At 35.2% G+C, this 18,359-nt stretch overlaps 4 protein-coding genes across 5 annotated transcripts; 2 read left to right on the forward strand and 2 right to left on the reverse strand.

Annotated features, from left to right (window-relative positions):
• On the forward strand, nucleotides 1-4,585 carry LOC106388295 (protein MEI2-like 2). Of its 2 annotated transcripts, none has more exons than XM_048775796.1 (12): nucleotides 1-250; nucleotides 685-735; nucleotides 822-938; nucleotides 1,034-1,449; nucleotides 1,543-1,701; nucleotides 1,785-1,901; nucleotides 1,996-2,147; nucleotides 2,226-3,143; nucleotides 3,223-3,307; nucleotides 3,395-3,463; nucleotides 3,874-4,059; nucleotides 4,155-4,585. In XM_048775796.1, exons 1-12 carry the CDS (start codon nucleotides 232-234, stop codon nucleotides 4,188-4,190), a joined length of 2,325 nt encoding a protein of 774 aa, XP_048631753.1. In that variant the 5' UTR covers nucleotides 1-231; the 3' UTR covers nucleotides 4,191-4,585. The 2 variants fall into 2 exon arrangements, with proteins under 2 accessions (XP_048631753.1, XP_013683783.2); XM_013828329.3 differs by having other exon boundaries at nucleotides 2-250; nucleotides 4,150-4,585.
• Nucleotides 4,586-6,461: 1,876 nt separating this feature from the next.
• Nucleotides 6,462-8,404, forward strand: LOC106388296 (ribose-phosphate pyrophosphokinase 4). The gene is made up of 6 exons (XM_013828332.3): nucleotides 6,462-6,725; nucleotides 6,869-7,280; nucleotides 7,364-7,432; nucleotides 7,518-7,646; nucleotides 7,870-7,969; nucleotides 8,085-8,404. The coding sequence occupies exons 1-6, from the start codon at nucleotides 6,538-6,540 to the stop codon at nucleotides 8,213-8,215; spliced, it is 1,029 nt and encodes a 342-aa protein (XP_013683786.2). The 5' UTR covers nucleotides 6,462-6,537; the 3' UTR covers nucleotides 8,216-8,404.
• Nucleotides 8,405-8,609: 205 nt separating this feature from the next.
• On the reverse strand, nucleotides 8,610-9,743 carry LOC106386121 (AT-hook motif nuclear-localized protein 16-like). The gene has a single exon (XM_013826010.3). The coding sequence runs from the start codon at nucleotides 9,553-9,555 to the stop codon at nucleotides 8,770-8,772; it is 786 nt and encodes a 261-aa protein (XP_013681464.2). The 5' UTR covers nucleotides 9,556-9,743; the 3' UTR covers nucleotides 8,610-8,769.
• A 375-nt stretch (nucleotides 9,744-10,118) lies between these two features.
• Nucleotides 10,119-12,355, reverse strand: LOC125606858 (transcription factor JUNGBRUNNEN 1-like). Its single transcript, XM_048775797.1, has 3 exons — nucleotides 12,118-12,355; nucleotides 11,388-11,662; nucleotides 10,119-10,715 (listed from the first exon to the last, which is right to left on the reverse strand). Exons 1-3 carry the CDS (start codon nucleotides 12,299-12,301, stop codon nucleotides 10,356-10,358), a joined length of 819 nt encoding a protein of 272 aa, XP_048631754.1. The 5' UTR covers nucleotides 12,302-12,355; the 3' UTR covers nucleotides 10,119-10,355.
• Nucleotides 12,356-18,359: the final 6,004 nt, after the last annotated feature.

Genomic DNA, 18,359 nt, shown 5'->3' on the forward strand with positions numbered 1-18,359 from the left:
TTTTGTTTGTCTCTCTGTTTCACCCTTAGCAAATAAAAAAAAATAAAAATTCGGTTTTTTTTTTCATTCTTCTCTGACGCTCTGGTTTGTGTAATTTCCCGGCAACGGAGGAGGAAGAGTGTAAGCAAGAAATTACTCTTCTTCTACGAAACAGAAACATACCTCTCTCTCTCTCCTTCGATTCTCTTCCTCTTTAGTTTGATCAAAAGCTTTCTTCTTCTTTTTCTGTTCATGGTTTCCTCCATCGCAGGTACTAAGTTGACAATCGGTGGTTGGTTTCTGTTATTATTCATATGAAAATTTGTCTTGCTTGATTGCTTTATCGTTCATGTAGTTGATTGTGATTGTGATTGTGATTGTTCTGTTTTTTTTTCCTGGAAATATTACAAAGTTTTTAGCTTTGAGTTTTGAGTTTATTACAAAGATGATGTCTGTCTGTCTCTGATCATGTTTTGTTGCCACAGGCAGCAGAAGTTTTCCAAAGTTAAAACCTTTTAAGTCGTAGTTGACCTACTGTTTCGTCGTTTCCTTCGATTGTCTTCCTGTTTGTATCATTCGATCTTGTCTGTTTGAATGTGTTTATGTCTGTGTAGTTGAGAGCTAATGATCTCAGGAAGTAGCTTTCTGCTTTATGATGAGAACTCAGACATCAATATACAGTTTTATTTCTTGTTTTGTTTGAAGTTGGTGACGCCAAAAAGATGGAGTTAGAATCCAAGGAATCACTATCTGCTGGTTAGAAAATATACTTCCAACCTTTTTTTTTTTTTTTTGCTTTCTCTTACAATCTCTAATCATTTGGCTATGTCAAATCAATCTAGACATGCCATCTTTTCTGAGTAGATCATCTGAAGCTTTTAATGGAGGCAGTGAATATCGTTCTGCAACTGATCTAAGCATGTTCTCTAGCTCATTGCCAACACTTTTTCATGAAAAGCGTATGTTCTAGCTTCTTTTCATGATCCGTTTTAACTCTTGACTTAACTTGAACACAGTTGCTAATATACTTCTCTTGTTTTGACTAACTATGCAGTGAATATGACCGATTCAGATAGCTGGCTCTCACTTGATGATAACTCACCCAATCTGACCAAACTCGTCATGGGAAACTCAGAGAAGGATTCTTTGGAAGATGTTGAACCTCATTCTTTAGAAATCTTGCTTCCTGAGGATGAAAACGAGCTCCTTCCTGGCCTCATTGATGAGCTTAATTTCAGCGGCCTGCCTGATGAACTTGAAGATCTTGATGTCTTTTGCACTGGAGGGGGTATGGAGCTGGATGCTGAATCCCAACGCGATGCTGCAAGTTCATTTGTTACTCGTAAACGCCCCACTGCATCTGGCAGAGTTTCAGTAGAGCATCCAAACGGTGAACATCCGTCAAGGACATTGTTTGTGAGGAATATCAACAGCAGCATCGATGATTCAGAGTTAACCGCTCTCTTTGAGGTAATGCAACACTCTCTGTTACAGTAGTTTTTCTTCCACATTGTCCTCCTCAGCCTTCTCCGATTAATACTTTTCTATTTTTGTCACCACCAGCCGTTTGGGGAGATCAGGAGTTTGTACACAGCATGCAAAAGCAGGGGCTTTGTAATGATATCCTACTATGATATCCGAGCTGCTCATGCTGCAATGCGTGCACTGCAGAACACTCTCTTAAGAAAAAGGACACTGGATATTCACTTCTCCATTCCTAAAGTATGATGAGCTCTGAGAGATATATTTAAGTTTTAGCATTCTTTAGCACTTTTGTAATCATTATTTTCACTTCCACATGATAGGAAAATCCGTCAGAGAAGGATATGAATCAAGGGACTCTTGTGATTTTTAATGTGGACTCAACTGTATCAAATGATGAGCTCCTTAAGCTCTTCGGTGCCTATGGTGAAATAAGAGAGGTTAGATTAACTTGTGCCTTCATATTTGATTTCACTTTGGTTGTATTTGATGTATCAAACTATCTAATTGTTAATTCTTGGCTTCTAAATGCAGATTAGAGAAACTCCAAACAGGAGATTCCACAGGTTCATTGAGTACTATGATGTTAGAGATGCAGAGGCAGCTCTAAAAGCACTGAACAGAAGTGAGATAGGTGGAAAATGTATAAAGCTCGAACTTAGCCGTCCTGGAGGAGCCCGTCGAGTGTGAGTTCCCTGGCACTTTATATATTTTTCAAAGAAGTGAGTTATCATAAACAGTGAACTGAAACTATTTGGATGCAGCTCGGTCCCGTCAGCAAGTCAAGATATGGACAGACACGAAGTTACAAGTTTCTTAGCTTCACAGGTTGCCAATTCTCCACCAGGTAACTGGCCCATTGGCAGCCCCTTGAAGGGCTCTCCCACGCATGCGTTTCCGAGGCCACACGGTCTAGGAATCATCAGGCCGTTTAACCGAGATAACATGCCTGGATTAGCTTCAGTTCTCCCTGGTCAGACCTCCAGCTTTCATGGATTTTCGCCAGTCAGTAACGACCAAGGGCTATTGATTCACCCGAACCAAACTAGTCTTAGTAAGGGATTGATGCACAGCTATCCCTATGGGCAACCTCATTCGTTGCCAGAGCATATAGGAGGGGGTATTTCAAACTCCATGAGTTTTATAGCTCCACACTCCCCAGGGTTCGGGACTTCATCTGATAACCGCTATCGCTGGGGAAGCCCTCCGCAGCATCTGAATTATCCTGGTGCGTCGTCGTCATCATCATCACCAACTGAACGTCATTTTACTGTTAGGCATGGTTTCCCATTTGCTGAGAGGCAAGTTTCATTGCTTGGGAAGTACCAGCATCATGTGGGCTCTGCTCCCTCAAGCACTCATTTTAATAGCTACACGGGTTCACCAGAGACATCCTCTCTGATACCCCTTGGATTTGGTGATATGGGAATCAACAAAAGCTATATCAATCCTCATGGAAAAGCGAACCTTGGTGTTAGTCTTCAGGGAAACCATAACAAACAGGACTTCTCTGGCTTTGGCATGTCATCATTGCCTTTCGGTGGGAGTAGAGGACATGAACCCTTTGCTGAGCAAGGTAGGATCCAACACATAGATGGTGGTCAATATCATATTGACTTGGATAGGATTGCTACTGGAGATGATACTCGGACTACATTAATCATCAAAAACATCCCAAACAAGTAAGTGTTTTATTGATCTCAGTCTCAATGTAAAGATCACTAGGTAATGTTTTAATTCTCAAACACTTTGTTCTGTAAGGTATACTTACAAGATGCTGGTGGCTGAAATAGACGAGAAGCACAAGGGAGACTATGACTTTCTGTGCTTGCCTATAGACTTTAAGGTAACTATACTATAAAAAGAGTGAACGCATGATGCTCTCTTGTATGATCTGAGAACTTACTGACGATCTAATTTCTTCTGGATGCAGAATAAGTGCAACATGGGTTATGCTTTTGTCAACATGGTCTCTCCATTGCACATTGTTCCCTTCCAACAGGTTTTTTTTTTACCTTTTTCTCTTCACTATTGTTTTCGGTAACTGTTTTTTGCCTAATATGTAAGTTTAGACTAGAAATGTGATAGGTTTAGAAACGACTCTCTAAAGTACTGATACCTAAGGTTAAGATATGTATTCATAGCTATCTGAGCTGGGATTAAGTAGCTAAACTGTTAGCAAAACCATAGCCAATGCAAAATCTTCTTCCATCAACCTCGGTTTAACTCCCATATTATTCAACGAGTTTCACTCTTTTCAACCATGCCCCTTCAACACATCAGCTTATCATAGTGTTACTGTGTGGTTTTTAGTGAACATGACCATGTATTGTGGTGGATATGGTAACTATCAAGATGCACTTGCTTTAGATGTTATTACTAATAGATATTTGTCTATGCATCTTTCTGCAGACCTTCAATGGTAAAATATGGGAGAAATTCAACAGTGGGAAAGTAGCTTCATTGGCATATGCAGAGATCCAAGGAAAGTCTGCTCTTGCTTCATACATGCAGAATCCAAGCACTATGGAGGACGAGAAGCAATTGTTTCCAGAAGTCTCCCACCACAATGATGAGGGTCAAGACTCTAAGGATCAGGTAGTCTACTTTAATCTAAAATCTTCGTTGCCTTACAAATGCATACCAGTTAAGTCCACTGATTTCACCTAGCGTATATGGATCATACAGGACAGACTTTTTTCAAGCATTTGGAACACAACTGCGCCTGATTCAGATTGGTCTTACAGAATGGATATTAACGAGAATCCGAGGAAGAACATTGCAGAAGAGTCTTCTTAAACCCCAAGCCAGTAAGCTGGGAACTCTAACCCACTATCAAAGGTAAAAGTGTACATATCGGTTGCTATATGGAAGAAACATATGTACAGTATCAAGGCTTGTATCTTCCTCCGCAACAGAGTAGCAGGTTTTTAGGGATTACTTCACACGCAAAAAAAAAAAAACATCCCTTCTTTTAGTACATTACTTTATTTGGGAAACTTCTCTTTGTCAGTAATGTATATATATGTATTATACTCTTGCGTGTACATCCTTGTGTCCATGTGAAAGACATGATCAGTGTTTAACGAACTCGTTATAAGTCTGTCTCAGTTAGTTACCGTTACAAAACTGCTACACGTCTCTCTCTCTCTATGTCTAATGTCTCCATAGCTTTAGTGAAGTATCAAACTCTTCTTCAACCTTTCCTAGCCAGACCCGCCACCAAAAGCGCAACATCCGATATCTTTTTCTACGGATTTTCTCTTTAATTCTCGTTGAAGCAATCTCCTTAGTAAGAAAATTACGAGGCCTCAAAATGTTATATCCATTACTATATACGATTGTCCAATACGTATAGTATGAACCATTAATTAAAATCATAAAGTAAATATAAGATAAATCTATCATGATATTATTACCACCTATTTAATATTTATTTATTAATTAATTATCTCAGATATCAGGATAAATATTAAAATAGAGTATTAAATAATAATTATTCATTCTAAAATTGTGGAGACTATAACATTAATCAATGATCTTAAATATTAAAATTAATAATAATATAATTAAAATTAATAATTTATTCTATAATTAATCTATATTATTATTTATGAAGTGATTTTGCTGATTTGTCACATTCTCCATGATTTTAGCTAATTTTGCTTATTTGTTATATTCTTATTAGTTTTTAGATTTAATAATCAGTTTCTTAATTTAGATAATATAAATATTTCAAACTTTCTAATTAATTCATTAATTTGAATAATATAAATATTTCAAAATTTCTAATTGGAATATGATTATAATTATTTTAACTTTCACGAGATTCTTATTAGTTTTTAGCATAAAATATTAAATTATTAATTTATTAATTTAAATAATATAAAACTATTTCAAAATTTCAAACTGGAATTACAATTATAATTATTTTACACAAGTTAGGACTAATTCTTATTTTCATATGATGTAAGATGTTTTAAAATTCTATAGTTTCATTTTTCTCATTCATTCTAAATTGTCTAGATTATAGTTTTTGACATATATATTTATGTACTTTTGATATTTTTTTTAGTTGGAATTCTATATTTTTTCTTTCTTTCTTTGAGTTTGAAAGACTAGGAGCAAGTCGGTTTTGTTAAATAGAGTTTGGAATTATGAATTAAGTATTCTGAATTACTTCTGTAGTTATTTCCCGTGTATGTTTAATTATTTTTAATCTATAAGAAAAATATGCTTTAATATTAAGTTTAGAGAGTTGCATATGTAATCATGTTATGAAACGGCTAAAATATATATATTTTTGATTAATAATTAGATTTATCATTACATAATTAACCATAATTTAACTTTAATAATAAAACTATCATTATCTATTTTTCTTTTATTAAAAGTAAACTTATGAAATATTAAGATAAGTCAATGTATATATATTGATCAAGTAAACCAATGAAATATTGTCATTTTCTCAATTCGTTTAAAAAAAAATAATTCTTCTAAATTATCATCAAACTTTAATTTTAATGTACTTTTTATTTATTTTGTTCTTGCTTGTATTTTGTGTGTTTTAGTGTTTTTTTGGTAATTTAATACATGTTTCTGATTCAAAAATACAAAGTAGATTAAAAGAGACCAAATATTCACATTCTTAATTTACTTTATTGTGTATAGAATATTTGATATGTAATTATGCTCTTATAGTCTCATACTTTTATAGTTTTTTTGTGTTAGGAAGACGTAAACTGAAATAAAAATCGAAGAAAACTAAAATGATTCAGAATAAATTATCCTCATGTTTAAATCATAATACATATATTAATAATAACTATTAATAAAATGATTATGCCCGCATGTGCGGGCAAAACACCTAGTTTATTCTATAAAATCTCAAATAATAGTATAGATTTAAGTAAAGAAATTAAAATAAATTCTCTAAAGACAAAAAAAGTGTAAAGGAATCAAATTTGTCAGCCGGACAATAAAAAGCAAAGGGCTTTTGGAATAAATAAAACCTTTAAAGTTTAAACCCTTGTTGTGTGTATCTGATTCCGACATCTAGACACTTCAACGGCGTCAATGTCTGAGAACGCAGCCACCAACAACAACAACAACATGGAGAAGAACCAGGCGATTTGTAAAGAAGCCATCGTGTCTGAACTACAGAAGAAGAAAGTTCATCTCTTTTACTGCTTAGAGTGTGAAGAACTTGCTCGCAACATCGCCTCTGAATCTGATCACATCACTCTCCAATCCATCAACTGGAGGTAAAGTTCATGTCTTTCTGTGACTTTAGTTTAGTAAAAATCATGACTTTATAATGAAACTTGGATTCACTCTCCTCCAGAATCTGAGTTATGATTGTGTGAATAGTATTTGGTTTGTTCATTGGTTTATGTTTGGTTTACAGGAGCTTTGCTGATGGGTTTCCCAATCTGTTTATCAACAACGCACATGAGATCAGAGGACAGCACGTTGCTTTCCTTGCTTCGTTCAGCTCTCCTGCAGTTATCTTTGAGCAGATCTCTGTGATTTACTTGCTCCCTCGCTTGTTCGTTGCGTCCTTCACCTTGGTGTTGCCTTTCTTCCCCACTGGCTCCTTTGAGAGGATGGAAGAGGAAGGAGATGTTGCAACTGCTTTCACCATGGCTAGGATTGTCTCTAACATCCCCATTTCGCGTGGCGGTCCGACTAGTGTAGTCATCTATGACATTCACGCCCTACAGGAAAGGTTCTACTTTGCTGATCAGGTTCTTCCTTTGTTTGAGACTGGCATCCCCTTGTTGACGAAACGTCTTCAACAGCTTCCTGAGACTGAGAAAGTTAGTCTTTTATCTCATTTACAGGCAAACAAAACTGTTAATGGTAGCGTCCACTCATGTTTGATTCCTCTCGTGTGTTGCAGGTCATAGTTGCATTTCCAGATGATGGAGCCTGGAAGCGTTTCCACAAGCTGTTGGATCAGTATCCCACGGTTTGTAGTGATTTTAAGCTGATGTTTTAATCTCTACTCTTACACCTCCCCACGATAACGCTCTCAATGTTGGATCATAATGCAGGTGGTGTGCACAAAGGTTCGTGAAGGTGATAAGAGAATAGTGAGGCTGAAGGAAGGGAACCCTGCTGGTTGTCACGTTGTTATTGTGGATGATCTTGTGCAGTCTGGGGGTACACTCATTGAATGTCAGGTATTGTTATCCTCCGTGAACTACAATCTCCCTGCATTTTTCTTAACACTCAAGAGAGGCTTAATGTCAAACTCAATTAAATCTTTTACGCTGAATTAGTATGCCAAGTTCATACCAGTTTGTTCCAAAATATTTGTCTGTTCTTAAAATATGCAGCTGATGTGTTGTGAGATTTGTTGAGATTCCAATCTGAAATTCACTTTTTGTTTTGTTTATCACACAGAAAGTATTGGCAGCTCATGGAGCCGCGAAGGTGAGTGCTTATGTAACTCATGGTGTCTTCCCAAAGAGCTCCTGGGAGCGTTTTACTCACAAGAACAACGGTAATTAATTACTTGTGGAAACTAGGAGAAAAAGTAACCGACTTTGTTAATTGTTCATCTCTCTTCTTCTATCCTGAACCTAAGCCTATACTGTTTTTGTTTCGTCTCAAATTAGGATTGGAAGAAGCCTTTGCATACTTCTGGATCACGGATTCTTGTCCACAGACGGTTAAGTCCATAGGAAACAAGGCCCCTTTCGAAGTCTTGAGCCTCGCTGGATCTATTGCTGATGCTCTGCAGATTTGAAGCAAATAGAGATAAAAAGCCTAGTCCTTGCTGGTCTTGGTGGTTGTTGTACTCAGATTTTACCTAGCTGATCAATTTGTGAAATAATCATATCACTTTTGCTGAGAGACAGATTGTTGAAACCTCGTATGCTGTTCTTCACTTATGTTGATTGGTCTTTGTTTTGCAACAAAATAAATTGTTAAGTTCGTAAAAGTAAACTAAACCCTCTCTCCACTTCTGTGGGTATGAGAGAGAAATGATGACAGGTGTGTGATTGGTCTTGTGCATCATCTTGAATCTTGATGTCAATTACAAAGTGGCAATCACTTGCACTCCTGTGTAATCTCTTTTTAGTAGTCATTTGTTCTGCTGTGTCTTATTAGTAGAGAACATTCACTTGGGATCAATGATAAAACACACAGTAATATTTATTTTGTATTAAACTAGAGGATTCTGATTTAGTTCATTAACAATTACTTATCTTTGTTTTAGTTTTTTCTTAATGTTGCAGGTACAAACTACAGAGGAAGATTAGTTTCAGTTAACTTATGGTTCTCCCTTCATTAGCAATATTAAGGTTTGGACATGGCACGCTGCGCAGGCCCCCAAGAGTACATATCAGAACCAGAGTTTCCATTAGTGAGCAGGTTTTGAGGCAAACCATGAATGTCATCTGAAGGACGGGCTCTTCCATTCTGGTAGTACTGCTGGTTCTGCATAGAAGCAGATTCATCATCATCCAGAGGAAGACGATCAAACACAGCGTTCATAAAAGATGCAGCCATGATAACAACAGGACCAGATGCTATGAGCCCACCAACCACTCCACCACCAACAACATGTCCTTGATGCCCAGCTAAGTAAATGGTCAAACCAGTGATCCCAAGCGGTGCTGGTGGAGGCAAGATTGAACCAAGCAATGAGAGGATCTCGAAACGTCCATGTAATGTCACAATAGCTCCTGATGAAGCTGGCTGCCTTAATGTAACATTGGTGACGCAACCATTGGCACTGAGTATGCAGAGACCTCTCTGTTTCCTTCTTGCGTAATCTGATAAAGCCTCACATATGTCATTACCCGAGCTGATCTCAACGGCATGAGCTCTGAGGGAGTTTGGACTGTCGTGAGTCACAATGATTGGTGGTTTGGGTTTGTTCTTGGAGCCAGCTGGTCTACCTCTTGGCCTCTTAACCATCCCTCCATCAATTGATGAAACCGGTTGGACCGCTTTGGGTAATGCCTTCAAGCTGTTGTTGTTGTTGTTGTTGTTGACTCTCTCTGCTGCTTCATGGTTCCTCAATGGAAGTAGTGACTTAGATCCTACAGAGGTTGGAGTTAGAGCTGTACCTCCAGCCATTGTTATCAAAATGTTAGATTACAACTAAGATTGTGTGAGGAGTTTATAGGTGTAAGTAAGAGATTATTATATGGTAGAGACACCAAAAGAATGATTGTGAAGAGTAGGAGATGGTTAAGTAGTCATCAAAATTGTGATTAATAATTAACAAATTAATTTGCCAACAAAAAACTTTCTGGCAACCTACTTCTCAACAGATGATTCATGACAAGTATCTTCTTTAACAGAGAGATAGATTAGTAATAATGTTACAAAACATGAAATTGCTCTGCCAAATTACGTAATACTACTAACATCAAGACTTAAGACCTCACAGCAAAACATCGAAACATTACTATAGTATAGACACAGTTATGGTTGTCAGCAAGATACTTGGGATCCGCAACTTCATCCATCTGCAACGTGATAAATCATGGTTTGGATTTTTTGCCCACTCTAAAAGCAATATACCGAATATTAAACGGAAATACAGTACTACTAATTCTTCAGAACTTTTTAAAAATAAAAATTCAGAAAGATTGGAGAACTAGCTATAACTTAGAAGAACGTGACTTGAAAACAAGTCTTGATATAAATAAAAGAAATTGCCAAACAAGTGTTGGCCATTGACTCACGCATATCCCTCGCCTTGTGTTCCATTCCAATTAATGCAAACTTATATGATCCTAAATGTATAGTTCTAAGGCATCATTAAATAAGGTGAGTAATGTCATGTGTATATTATTAGCTTACACAACAAAAGCAATGAGTTTGCTTTATACTTTATACAAAACTCCCAAAAAAAAAAGAGAAAATTATTATTAGTGTTTAATGTTTCCATCTATAACAGACCTAAGTTCATCCCAACTTGCTGAGTCTCCAATAAAATCTCCACCGTTGATGTTCAAGAAACTCAGGAAGCTGTTATCATGACAAGTATACGTTGGCTGATTGAAAGTAACCGTAGTAAGTTGGTTCCAATAAGGATTCTGCGTCTGTGGCTCGTGTAGCTTGTGGGGCAAGGAGTCTACGACCCTGTGACTGGTGTGATCGGAGTCTAAGCTGCTCGTCTTAGAACATGAATCGGTTAAGGTGATAACCGGTTTACGGTTTTGTTGTATGATGGTTGGGTTTCTGTGATGTGTGACTCGTTTGAAGATTCTGCATAGTGTCCAGACCTCCTGCGAATAATCAAATTTTAATGATGATATTTTACTCTATTGTGGACGTTTTTCACGTATTTTGGAATAGTCTGATCGATCTTTCTTCTCATGATTCTGCTGTGGACGTTTTCACGTATTTTTGAATAGTTTTATCTTTTGAGTCTTTGACAAAAAGTTGGTCCCATTTTCAGGAAAAGATATGTGATCAATAAATAGCTCATATGGAAATGTGCCTTCGTGACTGACTTTTAGAAGCATTTAACACCACGAGTGTAAGAAAATTTTCTCAACTAAAAATAGATAGATGGTTAAACCGGTTTGATTGTTCATAAAAAAATTTAGATTAATAATCGAAACTATGTACTTCTTAATATATAAATTATAATATTTTTATTCGTTTTATGAAAATAGTATATTTTATGTTTTAATGTAATTTTTAGTTTGTTTATCCTTTTTATCTATATTAATTAAGATAATTACTATTGAAATAATTTAATTTCTTGAAATTATGAAATCACAAAAAGGTTATTTTTGGCATTGTAAATTTATTTTTAAAATGTGTGAAAATCTCCATACAGAAAGTCATTTTGTTAAATAGAGGGATAATATATTCAATTTTTTTAATCTAGAAATATCCCAGGCTTATATTAAAAAAATATAATAATAATAATATATTCAAATTAAACTTACTGCTTGTTGAGCTGTTGAGTCGGTTTTTGTGGTGGTGGGGAGGCGGAATTCATGCATCATCCAATCGGTTTTGGAGCCTTTACCGGCGGAGCCAAGATAGTAAACCAAAGATTTCTTTAGACCGATGCAGTTAAAATTGGAGTAAACCGGTTTATCAATACCGGTGGCTTTCCAGAAACCTGAACCGGTGACGCGGTTTGGTCTAACGCTATTCTTGTATTTCCTGCCTCTCATGCAGAAGAAGTACCACTCATTTTCCCCAACGCTGCTCACTCCTTAATAAAATCCACAGTAAATGTTGTTAATATTAATTTGTCTATTTTCATGAAAATATGTTCATGTAATATTATAGAAAAAGGAAATTAAAACACATCAACCTTTGCAAAGAAAAACACACTAATTCTAGATATTAGGCACATTAATCATAGTTTTGATTCTTCTCTTGATCATATTGAATATATTTTGTTTTTTTTATTGTAACTGTCTTTAACATCCCTTATTGAGGGTTAGATTTTTTTAAAAAAAATTCTACAGTTTAGAGACCATTCAACTTATATATGATCTCTTTAAAATGGGCCATGTGGAATGATTATAGTGTTTTGCCCAGGACCGGTCATGCGCATATTACTATCCTATGATTTGAGAAAGCTACTATAACAGGAAAAGAAGGGTGATCCAATATATATAAAGACTATTTTTTTTTGCTGAAATGTGAATTTTAAAGACTTACTAGGAAGATCCCAAGGATCGAACTTGTAGATATCAATCTGTTTGATAAGCTCAAGTTTGATGGGTTTGTTCTCTACTTTTCTTCGAAGATAAAACCCTAAAAGCTCTTCGTCAGTTGGATGAAATCTAAATCCCGGAAGTATTGCTTCATCTTCTTCTTCTTGGTCCTTACCTTCACAACTCATCTTCACTACATCGATATATCAGCTACTAAGTCTCTCTGAATAAAAAGTTCTATATATGTACGTATTTATATAGGTGAACGTTTATCAAACTAATGATTATTTTTATGCCATTCAATTGGTGTTGGGTCAGTTACGAACAGAGCCGTGCTTAGAGCCTTTTAAAAAAGGCATTCGCCTAGGGCCCCCAAATTTTGTAGAAATTTTAGGGCCTCAAATTATAAAAAAAATACTTTTACATGGTAGTTAACACATATTCTATTAGTTAGATTTTTATTTTTATTTGAATTTAAATTGGACTTCTGTTTAAAGTAACTAGGTTTGTAATCATTTTTGCTATAGTTTAAATAAAACTATAAAGATTCTAGTTCTAAAAAACTGTAAATATTTGATCACATTGCTCTTTTTTTATATGCTATGAGTTAGATTTATTTTATATATTTATGAGAATTTGATAAAGAAAATATAATATTTTCAATATATAGTTTATTATAGTTAATTTAAATGCTAAGATTTATATTTTTGACAGCTACCAACATTTCAATCAAAAATTTATATCTTTGTATTTATATTACAAATTCATACTTTTTGTTTTTGATTTAAAATTTTATTTTATAAAATTTTGGTGAAGAAAATTTAGAAAACGTTTATGTAATACTTCAAAACTTTTGAGTGTTATATATATATATATATATATATGTTATTAAAAATATATCATGTAAAATATATTTTTGAACTCGCCTCGGGCCTCCGAAAACCTTCGCACGGCACTGGTTACGAATGACTTTGACTATTATTATACACACAATATTTTAACGAAAGCCGGTACTAATTTAATTTTATTATCACATATATATGGGAAAATGCTTTAAAACCCGATCACTTTTGCTAAAAACATTTTAAAATATTAACCTATTTCTATAGGCAATTTGTGATTTTTTGAAAGTGTGGTATTTGTAGAAATAAAACCTTTTGTTGTATTAAAAGATATCTCTTAAAAATATATAAGGTTTTAGACAATTTATTATATGTAGATCAAAAATGAAAAAGTGATAGTTTACAACTTAGATATCGGTGTCCTATTAATTAGTATGCAGAAAAGTCCAGGAAACATGGAAAGTTATTAGATCGTTGATGATGTAATATTACCGGGACAAAGAAAACACATGTATGATGTACTAATATTGTCGAAAATCAAACATGTCGTTATCCGTAGTTGCTACGCATATATAAAATTATATACACAGTAATTATATCAAATTATCAATAAACTATATAAGTTTCAATACATGCGTGTTGTCTAGGTGAACTCACGTGGTTTGACCGTATTATAGATTTCTAATATGTTGAAAAGATGTAATAAAATAAGGATCTCATACGAACCAGAATATAACTTTTAAATATCCTCCTGTGTGGACTCAACTAGTTTTGATACTCGGGGAGCCAAACACAACGTCGAGGGTAGACCAACTCTATTGAATAATAACCGTTCTCCTATCATCAACTTCAATTGCGTTCCAAATGTATTAAAATACGAACACTAAGTATTGGTTGGTATTATAGTGTTGTGTTTAAGAGATTGTTTCTTTCGTTCAAAGTCTAAGTATATGAACAAAAAGCATGACACAAAGAAGAATCTTAATAAAAAGTGCAGTCAATAACTTAGCTTTTGTTCGAAATGGGAAAGTGAACCACTTGATCTAATATGACGTTCAAAGTTCTGTTTTTGACTGTTGAATATTATCATTGAACTTCAATAAAGAATCAGTTGTAATACAAGTTGCCTACAAACAAATATTAGTACGAATCCAATCTAGGGATGATAACCAACATTAAAAATGAAAAATATCCAAATGAGGAACATAGTCAAAGGAATATAATATCCAAAATTTTCAACTCCTTAACTTTTTTGAATTTCTGCGATATGAAAAGAAGGGAGAAACATTGAATGGAATCTATCAGTATAAAAGTTCCTTCTACAAAGGGTATGTTCATACTAGTAAAAAGAACAAAATAAACAACAATCAAAACTAGAAAGATGGCAAATAACGTAAGAAACGTTAGCAATTGGTATGTGCAATCTGAATTAGATCAGTGCTACGGAAATAATAACCGTCGAATCTCTGCAGCTACGCAGACATCCTCCACTGCCTCAAGGTTTCACACTGCCTACTATTTACGGGTTTCGTTTTGTTTTCTGTCCTCCCTCACTTGAAGAAATTGGCATTTCCCTGTGATTAAGATTGGGTTTATTTGGGCTTTGCGTACATGCCCATTACTACTAACGCCGATGTCGTTTTCTTACTATTTACGTTGAAACCCTTGTTGTAACACCCTGAGGAGTTTCCTATATGCAAGAGAGTATGATTAGGATGACTGACCAAAACTTTAGAAGGCTAAATCAGCTAATCTGACTAGAACCAAATAGTCACTTATGAAACCCAGCTAATCAGCATGTCTTAAATATTGATGACAAAAGAATATTGTGTTATAGGATTACTGGATTAGTAGTCTGGTTATCTCGTTTTAGTGGTTTAGTATTTTGGTTATCTAAGTTTGGTTTAATTATGCAAACTACGGCCATGTTCGTTTGTACATCTAGAAAATGCATCCAGATGGTCCATCTAGATGTATCATCCAGATGCTCCATCTGGGTGTTGTTCGTTTCTTCATTTCGTTCATGCATCCAGATGAATCATCTGAATGCAACTATGTTCGTTTGCTTTTCATTTTTTAACTTCCATCTGCATCCAGGTGAACTTGTTAATAAAATGACTAAAATATAATTTCTTACGTTTCAGCGGAAAAATATCATTTTTACGGTTTTGGCCGAAAATATTTTTGCGGTTTTTGAGGATATATGTGTTTTTCGCGAAAAAGTGCATTTTTATGGTTTTGCGGAAAATATGTTTTATGGGTTTGGCAGAAAAATACGTTTTTACGGTTTGGACAGAAAAAGTGTGTTTTGAAGTTTTGGCGCAAAAAGTGTTTTTGACGGGAAAAGTTTTTTTTTCACGATTTTGGCGGGAAAAGTTATTTTTGCGGTTTTGGCGGGAAAATATATTTTTCCGGTTTTGACGGGAAAATACATTTTTCCGGTTTTGGCGGGAAAATACATTTTTCCGGTTTTGGCGGGAAAATGTGCTTTTCCGGTTTTGGCGGAAAAATACGTTTTTCGGTTTTGGCGGGAAAATACGTTTTCCCGGTTTTGGCGGGAAAATAAGTTTTTTTCCGGTTTTGGGGGGAAATACATTTTCCGGTTTTGGCGGAAAAATACATTTTTCCGGTTTTGGCGGGAAAATACATTTTTCCGGTTTTGGCGGGAAAATACATTTTTCCGGTTTTGGCAGGAAAATGTGTTTTCCGGTTTTGGTGGAAAAATTCAGTTTTCTGGTTTTGGCAGAAATATTCTGCTTTCCAGTTTTGGCGGGAAAATTATGTTTTCCGGTTTTGGCGGAAAAATTGTGTTTTTTTTTGTTTTAGCGAGAAAATTGTGTTTTTTGGTTTTGGCGGGAAATTTGTGTTTTTCGGTTTTGGCGGGAAAATGCGTTTTTCCGGTTTTGGTGGGAAAATTATGTTTTCTGGTTTTGGTGGGAAAATTCTGTTTTTCAGTTTTGGCAGGAAAATTCCATTTTTCGGTTTTGGCAAGAAAAATGTGTTTTTCGGTTTTGGCGAAAAAATGCGTTTTTTTTTGTTTTGGCGAGAAAATGCGTTGTTTCCGGTTTTGGTAGGAATATGCGTTTTTTGGGTTTTGGTCGAAAAATGTGGTTTTACTGGTTTAGCCGAAAAAATGTGTTTTAATGAAAAATGTGTGTTTTATGTTTTTTGCGGAAAAATGCATCTTGCGGTTTTGGCGGAAAAGTGTGTTTTTCCGTTTTTGCGAGAAAATGTATTTTTTGGTTATAGTGGAAAAAAATATATGCAAAAAAATTGAATTTACGGTTTGAAAATAATATTTAGATTTTAAAAGGCATTTTTGTCATTTATCATTTTTGACTGAACTAGATGCATCTGCATCCAGATGCACCATCAAGACTCACCTTCATTTGGGTGAGAATTTGAGATGAGTTTTTAAAAATTCAGCTGGGTGATCCATCTGGATGTAGCATTATAATGCACTAAACGAACATCAATTTGCATCTTCACCCAGATGGATCAACTGGGTGCGCAAACGAACGGGCCTACATATGTAGGTCATTGGACCATTTGAGAAATCAATCAGAAAACAATTATCTTCTTCTCTGATATCTTCCTTCCTTTCTCTCTCTCACTCGATCATCATCATCTGTGATGTATCATCTATCAATCATCACGATTCTAGGATTCTCGAAGGTGGCTCTCTTTCTATCCAATCACCTTTCCGGCTTTGATTGGCCGATCTTCGAGCTCTTAGTGAGCTTCTGGATTTGGTTTTAATCATTGATTCATTAGGTTATAAAACATGTTTCATATCTGATTTTGATAAGCTAGCATATGTATCCCTAATTATCGCTAATTGGTTAACCATCATCTGATCTTAACTAATGCCAATTGATTTCAAAAAACATTTGAGTAGATATATACATCATTTATAGAGAGAGGCTGCACAGTGATCACCAGTTGCCAAAAATAGAAAAACAAAGCATGTGGTGTTATCTCCTACCATTTGCAAAATATTGTATAAGCTCTTTTTAAAATATTGTATACTAAAAAAATTACATACGTGTGAGTGTATTATTTAACTTTTGGCGACGCATTTGAAATGAAGCATGTGCAGACGTACCCCACTCCAGTTACTCGATACAAATAATTGAAACCGATTGTAAGGAAATGTCTTCTTTTCATATATTTTTTTTGCGTGAGTGTTTGGTTACTCGACATCTTTCCAAACGATATCACAAACGCCCTAGGAGTCTATGAAAACCCAGCCCAATCCACTTACACGTGCATCCTTCTCCCATGCATGCTCCATCACTGTTACACGCTTTATGACACCCATGGACGGATGAGACCACTTATATTGTTCAATATTTGTTGTCTGTTCCGTTTTTATACCGTTTGTTTGGGTGTAACGGTACTTTGCATATAAGAACTCTTGAAATTCATATCAAAATAAAGTTTTTGGAATTATGTTGCTAGAGGTTGATTAAGATTTTATATCTTAACGGTGCAATTAAGAGAAAATGATAGTATACATTTACAAAAAAAAACATGGAGTATAATTTAATGTGATGATGTTAGAAATAGAATCCTAGAAGCGGTGAGGTGTGGTCCAGCACTAGTAGGCAAGACGGTCCACAAATTATTATTATTAAGACAACGCAATGAATTGCAAAACGATATATTAGTCAATGAAGAAGCACCATCTTTTCCGAAATTATAAAGAGAAAATTTTCGAAATTACAAAGTTCCTTTCAATGATAAAATGTATATACATCTTGGTATCCACTAGTTCCTTTAAATTCAATAATGATCTTTGTTCAGAAAAAAAAAGTTCAATAATGATCAACGCCGAGAACTAGTAATATGATAAAAAGAAATTGTTGAGAGGTGTCTACCTCAAATTCAATGAAACCATTGAACTTAGATAATAAGTCGAACTTAATTTACATCCAAAATAACAAAAGAAACGTAATTTAATTTGGCGGATAGTGAAGAATAAATCATTTTCAGAAGAAAGAAGCCATGTGTGGTATTCTTAGTAAGGGGCTTCGGAGCTTTTGCTCAATTGCGATAGTCTTAGAGTAGTTAATCGCCAAACGTGTTCGTGTCCTTCGTTGGCTGCTCGGGTTGATGAGTTGTGTTCTCCTTGCTTCTTGTGTAGAAGAGGTGGTAAGTGTATGATTGCTCGTGGTTCCTAGAGGAACGGTTTAAGGAGATCTTCGTTCAACCCCAATAATTCAGGCTTATTTCGCTTTTTCGATCAATCCTGCTTCCGGTTCTTTCAGCTTCGTCTTTCTTCAAATTTATGCTTGTTATCCAGTTTATTTGTTGGCTTCTTTACTTCCCTGTTTTCTTTAGACTGTGTAGTCAAGTTTAGTTTATTCTTTGGCTCCGGGTGGTTTCTTGTACCACGCCGGCT

This window comes from Brassica napus, chromosome A3 (genome assembly GCF_020379485.1).
Source record: "Brassica napus cultivar Da-Ae chromosome A3, Da-Ae, whole genome shotgun sequence".
Taxonomy (NCBI): Eukaryota; Viridiplantae; Streptophyta; class Magnoliopsida; order Brassicales; family Brassicaceae; genus Brassica; species Brassica napus.

Coding starts and splice junctions, on each gene's coding strand:
- LOC106388296 (XM_013828332.3), top strand. CDS start 6,538: ATGTCTGAGAACGCAGCCACCAACAACAACAACAACATGGAGAAGAAC. Junction 7,281..7,363: donor AGCTTCCTGAGACTGAGAAA/GTTAGTCTTTTA, acceptor CGTGTGTTGCAG/GTCATAGTTGCATTTCCAGA. Junction 7,433..7,517: donor TGTTGGATCAGTATCCCACG/GTTTGTAGTGAT, acceptor ATCATAATGCAG/GTGGTGTGCACAAAGGTTCG.
- LOC106388295 (XM_013828329.3), top strand. Junction 939..1,033: donor AACACTTTTTCATGAAAAGC/GTATGTTCTAGC, acceptor CTAACTATGCAG/TGAATATGACCGATTCAGAT. Junction 3,464..3,873: donor ACATTGTTCCCTTCCAACAG/GTTTTTTTTTTA, acceptor ATCTTTCTGCAG/ACCTTCAATGGTAAAATATG.
- LOC125606858 (XM_048775797.1), bottom strand. CDS start 12,301: ATGAGTTGTGAAGGTAAGGACCAAGAAGAAGAAGATGAAGCAATACTT. Junction 11,663..12,117: donor CGATCCTTGGGATCTTCCTA/GTAAGTCTTTAA, acceptor GATTTTATTAAG/GAGTGAGCAGCGTTGGGGAA. Junction 10,716..11,387: donor ACTCAACAGCTCAACAAGCA/GTAAGTTTAATT, acceptor GATTATTCGCAG/GAGGTCTGGACACTATGCAG.
- LOC106386121 (XM_013826010.3), bottom strand. CDS start 9,555: ATGGCTGGAGGTACAGCTCTAACTCCAACCTCTGTAGGATCTAAGTCA.